At 44.7% G+C, this 10,680-nt stretch overlaps 1 protein-coding gene and 1 long non-coding RNA gene across 3 annotated transcripts in view; one reads left to right on the top strand and one right to left on the bottom strand.

Moving 5' to 3' along the window:
* Nucleotides 1–1,256: 1,256 nt before the first annotated feature.
* The window catches only part of myo1eb (myosin IEb), a 20,933-nt gene continuing 11,509 nt past the window's right edge, over nucleotides 1,257–10,680 (bottom strand). The window contains exons 13-27 of one of the 2 annotated variants that reach the window (XM_076737421.1): nucleotides 10,385–10,471; nucleotides 9,225–9,392; nucleotides 9,003–9,088; nucleotides 8,807–8,888; nucleotides 7,216–7,421; nucleotides 6,984–7,128; nucleotides 6,461–6,575; nucleotides 5,863–6,032; nucleotides 4,676–4,821; nucleotides 3,866–4,012; nucleotides 3,462–3,619; nucleotides 3,301–3,375; nucleotides 3,029–3,218; nucleotides 2,315–2,490; nucleotides 1,257–1,390 (exon numbers count right to left, since the gene is read on the bottom strand). In XM_076737421.1, coding sequence (XP_076593536.1) covers nucleotides 1,314–1,390; nucleotides 2,315–2,490; nucleotides 3,029–3,218; nucleotides 3,301–3,375; nucleotides 3,462–3,619; nucleotides 3,866–4,012; nucleotides 4,676–4,821; nucleotides 5,863–6,032; nucleotides 6,461–6,575; nucleotides 6,984–7,128; nucleotides 7,216–7,421; nucleotides 8,807–8,888; nucleotides 9,003–9,088; nucleotides 9,225–9,392; nucleotides 10,385–10,471 — 2,028 coding nt within the window. In that variant the 3' untranslated portion in view covers nucleotides 1,257–1,313. Of the gene's footprint in view, nucleotides 1,391–2,314; nucleotides 2,491–3,028; nucleotides 3,219–3,300; nucleotides 3,376–3,461; nucleotides 3,620–3,865; nucleotides 4,013–4,675; nucleotides 4,822–5,862; nucleotides 6,033–6,460; nucleotides 6,576–6,983; nucleotides 7,422–8,806; nucleotides 8,889–9,002; nucleotides 9,089–9,224; nucleotides 9,393–10,384; nucleotides 10,472–10,680 lie in introns of both variants that reach the window. The other variant, XM_076737420.1, reaches the window with a different exon arrangement.
* Nucleotides 1,390–3,147, top strand: LOC143324717 (uncharacterized). The gene is made up of 3 exons (XR_013077478.1): nucleotides 1,390–1,494; nucleotides 1,572–2,776; nucleotides 3,019–3,147. It is a non-coding gene; the product is annotated as an uncharacterized LOC143324717 (long non-coding RNA).

The raw sequence follows: 10,680 nt of genomic DNA, 5'->3' as shown, positions 1-10,680 counted from the left end.
GAACACAAGGTTACATGGTAATAAAGCCCACATTTCCTACAGCGAATGAAGGTAGCACGACCCTCTGGGGGAATGGAAGTCTGGCTAATGTAGTCTCCCTCAGAGTTCTGCTTTGTGTGTATTCGTCACGTTGTGGACGTCCTCATAAAGTCAGTCAAAAACTTAAAATAAGGTTCGGACAGAGGAAATGAACCCCACCCCCCAAGAAACGTGTGCGTGGGGGGGGCTTCCCCCAGAGGGCGCTGTCCTCACGGTCCACCTCATGACTGCATTTGTGTGTTAAAAAAAAAGAAAAAGTAGAACTTGCAGAAAAAAGTAGTTCAGTACTTCAGTGTCCAGAGAAAGAATGAAGGAAAACTTCTGCTCGATCTTCAGTGTCCAGAGAAAGAATGAAGGAAAACTTGTGAGTGAAGTTTCAGTGTGTTTGAAAACGTGAATTCATGGACGGAGCAGTTGTTTCATCTCTGATGATTTGAAAGTTGTCAAACTCCACAGGCTGATGAAACTCAGTGAGTCGTCTGTTTTTCTTGGTTTTTCTCACCTTGTTGGTGTCAGTGGGGTTCAGGTGCGTTCAGAAAGGTGAGTTTATTGCTTGTTCCAGTCTCATGTTCATTTCATACAGAAAACACAGACTGACCTGATCTGAGCAGTTTGTCTGCGATCTGTTTGAAACAGCAGAGGACAAAATGTTTAACTGTAAAAACTGTTTAATCACACAGGCTGTATATATTTCATCGAATACATTTTTATTCTATCTTTCAATCAAACTGTGACGTTCAGTCTCATTTTACATGTTCAGCAGAATAAAGAGCTTTATTTGATTTGTTTAAGGTCCAGTGTGGTGTTTGCTTTCCGTTCATCTTCTGATTTCTTTTTTTAGGTATTCACTCACTTTTCTTTGTTCATTTTGTTACAACCTGCAGGGGGCGCCAGCAGGATGCTACGATGGCATTCTGATCATGTTTACATGGTAACAGTGATGTAAAATTTGATCAAGCTGCTGCTTTAAAATCATCAGAGATAATCAGAAACTGAAGTCACACAGAGACATTTAATCTGATTGGACAGAGACGCTTTCAGTCCAGGAGTCAGACCCTGACCTTTGACCTCTAGGGACAATGCAGCTGCAACTCCGGATGATGGACAGCTGTCATTGCTTTGACTGAAACGTACATGTGTGTGTTTATGGATAAATTCGTCATATTCTGTAATCAGCTTCCTGTTTCCTGTCAGCTGGCGTGTTGAAAGCTCAGGTGACCTCTGACTCCGCTGCAGCAGCAGGTCGGTGACCTCTGACCCCCCGGATAGGAGGTCTAGATCTTTTCCACATAGTTTCCAGGGAACATCCCCTCTCTGCCCCGCAACCGACCGAACCACCAACCAGACGGATCTGCAGAAAATACAGAGACAAAGGCTGAAGACAAGTCTGACTCAGGACATATCAGGACCACAGAGACGCAACAAGAGCTGTGATTGGTCAGTTTGACTTTGCAGGTATGCCTTTCGAGTCAGTAAATTATCTGTCCAGTAACTTTATTCTACTATCAGCTGATTGTGGTCTTGGTCCGCAGGGTTCATTCTAACTGCTGAGTGTGAACATCCCCAAATCCAGCAAAGGACAGATGTCTAACGTTAGCTTAAACTTTGATGTAGCGCTGTCCAGGACCCGCAAAATAATGTAGCTAGCTAAAGCGCTCGACCGCTATCCAGCTAAAACAAGCAGGCTGAGAAAATAACGTTCGCAGTCAGATTGTAATAAACCATTTACTGAATGACAGACACGTCACTCTGTTGGTCTTTTTCAACAGCGAAAGGCGCAGTAGTAATAGTAGTAGTAGCAGCAGTAAAAGCAGAGGTATTACCAGTCATACTGAAAGTAAAAGTAGTACCAGTATTGCCAAAATAAAAGTACTATCAGTAACACCAGATGTAAAAGTAATAGCAGCACTGCTAAAAGTAGTATCAGTAGTACTAACAGTAAAATAATATCAGTGGCACTAAAAGTAGAAGTACTATCAGGAGTGTTAAAAGTAGCAGTAGTACTTGAAGTAGAAGTAGTAGCAGTAGTAAGACAAGTAGCAGTAGTAGTAGTAGTAGTAGTAGTACTAGAGGTAGTACAACTATCAGGAGCCTTAGTGGTAACAGTAGTAGTTTCAATACTAGCTATAGTAACTGCCACACTAAGCACTAGTGCTTGCAGTAGTATCAGCAGCAGTGGTAGTAGTAGCAGCAGTAGTCGCAGTGACAGCAGTAGTAACAGAAGCAGTAGAAGTACTAACAGTAGTAGTAGCAGTAACAGTAGTACTGACAGTACCTTCAGTGAGTATCTCGATGACATCATCGGCATTGAAGCTGAGCTCATCGGTGTCCTGGGCGTCGTAGGCATACAGAGCTCTGCACTGCGGAGACCGAGGCTTCGGTTTGGGTGCCGGTTTGGGTCGACCTGCTCCAGGAAGAGGCTTCACCTCCTTTGACCGCCGCCGCTGCAGCCTGCAGGCAACACACAGGGATTACAGTTCTGTTTAGTTTATTCACAGTGAACCAGAAAACAGTGTAGACCAGAAATGCAGAGCTGCTGGTTCCAGTTCCAGGACAGCTGGGCCTGCTGCCGATGTGCCGTAGAGACAGGCACCGACTGCAGGCAGCATGAACACCTGATCAAACTCCTGCTTTAGAAACATAAAGATGATCCGAGACGGAGGTCACACGGGGACATTTCACCTGACTGTTCACAGGATTCCAGGGACACCGATGCTTTCAGTCCAGGAATCAGTGGGTATGTACTGGTTTTACTGCTTACACTGGTCATACTGACAATATTACTGCAACACTGTTACTGTTGGTGGTTATATTGGTTATACTGGTTACATCAGTGACACTGGTTACATTACTGTGAGGTTTATATTGGTTATTTTACTGATACAGAATGTACTGGTTATGCTGGTGACATTGGTTTATGCTGGTAACACTGGTTACATAACTGTGATGACTTATACTAGTGACACTGTGTTGTTCCAGGCAGTCTCACCCAGCAGCGCCCTGGTCAGGGACGTCCATGAAGCCCATGTCGTATTGTTGTTGGGTCCGGTTGTCATGCCGATGCTGGTTCTGTAATCTGGGGAGACTGGGCTGCTCCATGCTGGACTGCTGCCTCAACAGGGAGCCTCTGGAGGAGGCAGAGCCTCCTCTGTGACCTCCACCCCCTCTGGAGCGAGGAGCTGAAGAAACAAGAAAAGTTATAAACCAAAACTCACTCAGACGGTGATGTTCTGACACCAGAAGGGTTTTCTTTTCTGGTACCTGAGTTGTACTGGCTGGTGGGCAGAGCCTGGCTGCCCATGTAACGACTCTTACGGTTGTCCCTCCTTGTTGGTCCTGCAAATCAAACACACAGGGAGTGAGGGGTGCCACACAGGTCGCTGTGGTAGAATACATTTGTGGTGAGTCCCGTCAGAACTTACTGGAGTTTTTGGGCAGACCCGGTCCAATGGAGACCTGCAGGAGCTTCCCACTGGGCTTCAGGGTGGCCTCATCCCCCTGACCCACCTGGAACTGTATCTGTCTGGACCCCGAAGAGCTGAATGGACCCCAGCCCCCCTTCTTCACCTTAAACTCCAGACTGAAGGACAGTGACGGAGAGAGGGATACAGCTGACAGTCGTGTAAATTTTATATCACATTAGAAAAACCATCATAGCTATCAGATGTGTTTTTAGCCATGTTAGCAGCTCTATGGTCCAGACTACCCGGATTGATTTATTTACACACAGTTGAATGTACAAACATTACATTAAGGTATTGGTGGAAAGAATGACATGTATGTATTTCTTATAATTGAGTTACACAAAAGTAGTCGTGGTACTGACAGGTTGTTGAATTTGAGCGGCAGTTTCTTCTGAGTTTTCTCCTGATAACGTTTTACCAGCAAACTGAGGAACTCCGTTTTAAAGACACTCTGAAGGACACTGTCGTACTCCTCCTCGTGGATGATGAAGAAGTCGTCCTGCAGAGTGCTGACAGAGTGACAGACAGGCAGAGAGAGAAACAGACAGAAAGTCAGATAGACAGAAACAGACAGATGTAGAAAGACAAGATGAAACAAACATTTAAAGTATGTTTTTCGCTGCTTTATTTCTTCAGGTAGTTCTCTCTTCTAATACTGGACATAATGTACATGTGTACTTTCTAAATGTTCTGGTCCTGGCTCTAGATCTGGTGCTGTACCAATTCTTAATTCTAATTTCCAATTCTACTTTCAGTTGTAGCTCTGGCTAAGTGGCCCTGGTCATAGTACTACTGTTTGCCCTGGTTCTATTTCTAGCTCTGGTTTTAGCTGTTGTTCTGGTTCAAGTCTCAGTTCCAGTTCTGGACCTCCTAATTCTGATTTGATTTCTACTTCTAGTTCTAATTCTGGATCCAATTATAATTCTGGACCTGGTCCTGCTTCCAGTTCTAGCTGTCCTGACCTGGTTTTAGTTCCACTTGTACTTGTAGTCCTGGTTATAATTCTAGTTCTGGCCCTGAATTTAGTTATGAACAAAGTTCTAGTACTTGTCCTGCTTCCATTTCTGGTTCTGATCTGAGTTTCTGGTCCAGTTCCAATTCTCTCCATGATTGTAGTTTAAGTTCTAGTTCAGATACTGGTCCTAGTTCTAGATCTGTTTCTGGTGGTGTACCTCAGGGAAACAGACTGAATCTTGTTGAGCTCAATCTTCCTCTTGAGAACCTCCTGGATCTGACCTTTATCTGGACCCTGCTTCACCTTCTCTCGTCCAATCAGGTATAGGAACTTCGGGGTCAGGATGAGGTCACGCTTCACAGTCTGTGGAACAACAGAAACAGAGAGTGTTCCAGTTCAGAAGTGAATTCCACATTAAATTTGATTTAAGCATTTAAGCAGCACCAGTCCCTGATTTGTCCACACTGCTGTGCTGAACCTCACATTCCTGAATGGTTGACTGATCAGCAGATGCATCTCAAAGACTGCAGTCAAGTCAAGGATCTTGACTTATTCCTCTTCCTCATTCAGTATTACTGTTATTACTGTCCAAATATTTGGACAAATTGAATTTTGATGCTTTGGCTACTCGGCTGGATCATCCAATGGGCATTCTGGCCTGGGCCCAGGGATCCACATGGACTTAGGGGCCCTCCCAAGCAGCCAAAAGAAAAATGACAAGACATATATAGTTGTAATTATCAGTACTGTATTCAAAATTGGGCTGTCATTATATGTCATTCATGGCACAGTTTTAGGACTGTGTCTTAAGCAGATTCAAAGTGACAAGTAAATCATTACAAAAGGCCATCATGGATCTGTTGATAGCTATTTGTCTCTTTGAGTCTTTGAGAGCATAGGCTTTATCTCTGTGCAATGAGTGTTCCCGGTGTGTGGTAGTCATGCAAAGATGAGCAGCAGTGGGCCAAGAAGCAAATGGCATTTTCAGATAAACCAGGTTTTCTAGGGGACCGTTAAACATTTGTGACCAGGGGTCTTTGACTTGATTAGGGTCCGTTTGGCAACATCGTTTCTTGAAATGTTAATGACAATAAGCCCTTTGAATTGAAAAAAATAAAAATAATTTCTCTACAATTCTTGATTTACATGGCTTGAATCTTCTCCTTGCCCGGGTAGTTGAATAGCTGGCTCAATAAACTATGTCGTATCACACAGCCAGCATAAATCTGATGATATATCTGAGACTTCATAACAAAAATATACAATGTCTGATATCCTAGAAACAGGTTCTAGCACTCTACACTGACAGCCTGGAGAAGGAAAGGTAAGCGAGATTGTTTGCAGTGGCACAAAGAATCAGTCAGATTTGTTGAGGGGCTTTTTCTGTCTGGATGGAGTTTTTACCCTGAATCTTCGGTCAAATTTCACCACGACGTCGGCAAAGTCAATCCTCTCTCGGCGGCCGACAAACTGTCTGATCTCTGGATGGTTGTCTGTCCCAATGTAGTCACCCACAAAATTCCTGTTAATGCTGTTTCTGCGGCGCTCCTTTTTGTTCAAGAGGACGTCAGAGGCTGCAAACAGATAAGAAGAATCAGAGAAGAAGAATCAGAGGGACAGTCCCCTTTATTTGTCACAAAACACATACACGCAAATACGCCATGCAATTGGTGAAATTTGTCCGCCGCGTTTAACCCATCCTTGGTCGCTCTTCCTCTACGGCAGACCAAGAGCGGTGGGCTGCCATCTGGCCGGCGCCCAGGGACCCGGTTTCCTTTGTCACCATTGGTCAGGTGGTGATCTGCATGATTTTAGTGTTTTTTTTTTTCTTTTTTCTTTTTTTTTAAGGAGGATACCCCAGGTGAACACGGGGACAACATGCAAACTCCACACAGAAAGGCCACAGAAAGGCACAGAAAGGAGAGGAAGACATCCAGTTCAAGACACAATCACAAGCCAAACATGGCGCTTCTTTGACTACTTATATGGACGACAGTCTTACCTTCCTCCCTCATCTTGACATACTTGCGGACAGCGATGTGCTTCCGCCAAGCCTTCTGGATGACCCGAGCGTAACCATTATATTTCCTTTCCCTCATCTCCTCCAACAAAAAGAGCTGCGGAGAGGAAAAACACACCAAGACATAAAACATAAAGACAAAACAGAGATGGACCCTGACCTGCTGAGTGGATTGAGGGCTTCTAAGGACTGCAATACTCACAATGCCACTGTATCAGAAAGGGCACTCGTTGGCCAAATTCAGAAATTTGAACAAATTTGTTTTAGGATCAGTTCAGGAGCTGTAGCAGCAGTTTGGTTCTGAAAACGACACACTGGTGATGTCGCAGTTCAAGAACAAGTCGTTTCCATGGCAATGAATGCTGAGGCTCATGGGTACTGTAGTATTAACAGTCACACCACAGACCAAAACAGAGAGGAAAAATCTGAAACATCTCTACCTGAAGACCAGAGTAGGAATCTACGTACTAGTTAAATGATCAGGAGGAGTTTGAGTGCTTCATACCGACTCTGGAGCTTTGATGAAGACTTTGGTCTTGCCCAGCTGAAACTGGTCCTGATCCATGTTGACAGAGTTGAGGAGATGAAGCACTCCCTGGCGCTCATCACCCCTCCAACAAGGCCAGGTGTCCTTTGTCAGGATGGCATACCTGCAGCACAAAGTCTCTGTTAGCATGAGTGAAGCAGCAAGACAATTCAGGACAGTTTGCATGATGTTATACTGTTTGACCTCTGACCTCTGCAGAAACTTGTTGAAGGCCCGCCTGTAGGCATATCCGGCCCGGCGGACTCTGATATTCTCTCGGAGGCCCAGGTACTCCACTTGGTGTCTGACCCGATTTTCCTCCCAGTCCCGGGGACGTTTGGTCTCATTGGGTTTGATGCAGCGGATATAGTGAGGGGTGCATTTCATCAGAGTCTGGACTAGGGTGTTAGCTTGTTTCTAAAAGGAGGAAGGGGCACTGTTTTACCTCACTGCTGTGTTTGGACTGAGGGCCTGCTGGGTTTCTGTGTATAAATCATTCAAATCATGCTATTTGTCAAGGCTGAAATAAAGTGCCTGTTCATAACAAAAAGAGAGAGTCAAGAGAGGCCGAGTAAAACTACAGGGGATATATGGTGGCCACTGAGTATCTTTATGTGGCCACGGGCCATCGGGCCATAGTTAATGTTGAATCCTCTACTGCCAACAGGCTATCTAGCTGGTAACATGCGGCCAATTGCCAGCCAAAATAGTTCACCAAGTTAGCTATTTTGCTACCAGTTAATGTAACCAACTACCACTTGTCAAGCTGGGTTGTTCAGCTGCTAACCAGCCATGAAGTTGAATTGAGATACTGTGTTTCTGTTGTGGAGCAGCTATCAGCTAGCATGATAGCTTTCTGTTTGATGGACTGTCTCTGTTCCCACAGGACTCAGCTCTGTCAAGACAGTTTTAAACTGGTTCAGGAAACCAGGTACTGCTGAAAGCTCATTTCAATCTGTAGTTCCTGGGCAGAGGCAATCAGTGATGCTCAGATTGATGCAGTAATATATGACAGTAACAGACAGAGAGAATTCAAATATTACAACTCAAAACAAACAGGATAGGACAACCAATCATCAGCAGTCTAAAGCAATTAAAATAAGAGAGCCTCAGGGGGTCATGATGAACCACCCATGTTCTGGTCCTGCAGGGATCTTTGGACCATGTCACCACCCTTTCCACGTCATCTCTCTGCTATGACATAAAATGTCTCCAAAAGTATTTAGAAAAAACTGATGACTGAGCAGTGAAGGTCAGGGACTGCAGGTCTGAGTCCATTTTCCAGTCTGGATTTAAGATGTTAAAAAGTCCCTGTGATAGTAAATGGTAAAAATTTCCACCTGCCTGAGAAGAATTTTGACCAAACTTGTGAAACCGACGCAGCAGCTCCCTCTAGCAGAGGCTGTGGTTGACCTGAACACTGCCTCAGCGTTGGTGGATTCATCTCATAATAATCCAGCATAAGGAACACAAATTAAATGATCAAAAGCCAGAAGATAACGCTTTTTAACAACACAGCAGTCGTGAGGATGTCCGTTACTTTCATTGTGTCTGCAAGCGGAACCCCTGATCGAAGCAGTTCTACTGAAACCGTTTGAGTGCTGGTGTGTCGGTGCGCTGACACTCTGCTGTCCTGTTAGTGCCCCCTACAGGCTTCAGAGACAAACAACGTGCTGAGTAGTTATCTTTTATTACAGTATGACTGTGTAGCTATACATGTGATGTTTGTCCTGAAGGTGGTGCTATAGCAAAGATGATGGAGTCATCCAGTCTCCACCTGTCAGTCAGAAGGTGTGTCTCACCTTGATCTTACTGCTGGCAGTGCTCGGACGCCCTCTCTTCTCAGCCTCTAGGTTCTCAGGGAACAGAGCTCTGATGAACGGACTAACCGCAAACACACCACAGACAGGGGTCATTGTGAGGCCATCATTACATCGTATCTCACACACACACACACACACACACACACACACACACACACATTCTCAGAGTACTTACAACTCACTGCTCTGCATCAGTTCGATGATGTCATTAAACAAAACATCCCTGTTCCTTTCACAGAAACCGCTGACATCATACGACACCTGGACAGACAGACAGACAGACAGGTGGAGTTCAGGAGTGGACAGACAGACAGACAAATGGACAGGTAGAGTTTAGCAGGAGACAGACAGACGGACAGGTGAACACCTGAGCAGGGCGTCAGGTGTACAGGTGTACCTTCCCAGCGTAGTGGTGGATGATGAACCCTCGGTTCCAGCTGCTGAAGTGTTCGTGGGATCCGATCTGTCCCTGGAGTTTCTGCAGCAGCGTCTGATCTGCTCCCTCGCCTTTAGCGTGCATCGTTGCACACACATCGTCCAGGATGCTCATGAGCCCAGGAGGATTCTGGGGACGGACCAGAATCAGAGATGAAGACAGAGACATGCTGGCGAGTTTCAGAGCTGGATTCATTCTTGTTTGTTGTTTGGTGATGGTCAGTTCTTGAGAAGCTTCCTTGTCTTTTTTTTAACTCTATGTGCTGAAGCCAAAGAACTCTAGAAGAAAGCTTAGGGGCGTGTTTGACAGGAGAATAAAATGAATCCTACTCATAACCAATGAAGAGAAGACAGTCGGAATGATTTCAATTTATCATCTCCTCATTATGAAGCTCTGTTGCACAAATTACTGTATTTCCTCAAATACTGGCCGGGGGGCCTGTATGTCCATCAGCTGTCTTCATTTCTAATTCCCCTGTTTGATGAGTGTATTTGGTCACATTTCATTATGAAACCTCCTTGATTTCTGATCCAAGCCGTTTGCTCTGTTAAAGTTTTGTTGTTACATCATGCTGTTAATACAAACTCAAGACTTTCTGTATCATTTCCAGTTAAAAGTCCTGTGTTGTTTCAGTGGACAGAATCCCTTCACTTCGTGAGAACACTTTTATTGTGAAACAAGTTCAGGAACATTGAGTGACCTCAGTGGTTCCCATACAGCACTTCATATATAGCTGCTGGCATCTGGCAGCACTCGTGTGTGAGACCTTAACACACACACACACACACACACACACACACACACGACTGGAAGAGGACAATAACACTTTAGAGGAGTAATTCAGAACAACAAAGTGCTGAAAATAACATGACTATATTGTTGAATGCATTCAGTTAAAGGGATGGAAATGTACACTATGCTTAGTTGGCACTTACCCACGCTTGTTTTTTCCCTGGCCTGTATTTGGGGCCAACTTTTATTTGAGAAAATACTGTAATAATCCTGGAAAAATTGTAATTAAAGCAACGTCGTTCCTGAAGCTCTTGTTTCACACGTATGAGTTTGGGCTCACACAATAATAACAACATACAATATCTCTGTTCGCTGAGTGCTTGACTCACCAGTTTGGACTCGATGAGGTCACAGACCACCTTGTTGTTGAAATACTCGATGGGGGTCCATTTGATCCCCTCCTGAACATACTCTTCCTGAAGGGACAGAAGAGCAGATTCAACTTACGTTGGTTAGAAAAGACGTCACTGTCTCCAGTGGCAGACATTTGTGTCCAGAGATCACAGAGATGCAGCGCAGATTTACAATCAAATACAGAATCACACCAAGATCTGCACACACACCAAAAACTCATGACTCCTGACGATGACGTCATGATGTGACATTGTGATGTCATGATGTGAGG

The sequence above is a fragment of the Chaetodon auriga genome, chromosome 8, assembly GCF_051107435.1.
Source record: "Chaetodon auriga isolate fChaAug3 chromosome 8, fChaAug3.hap1, whole genome shotgun sequence".
NCBI lineage: Eukaryota > Metazoa > Chordata > Actinopteri > Chaetodontiformes > Chaetodontidae > Chaetodon > Chaetodon auriga.
This window is presented reverse-complemented; position numbering and strand designations above follow the sequence as displayed.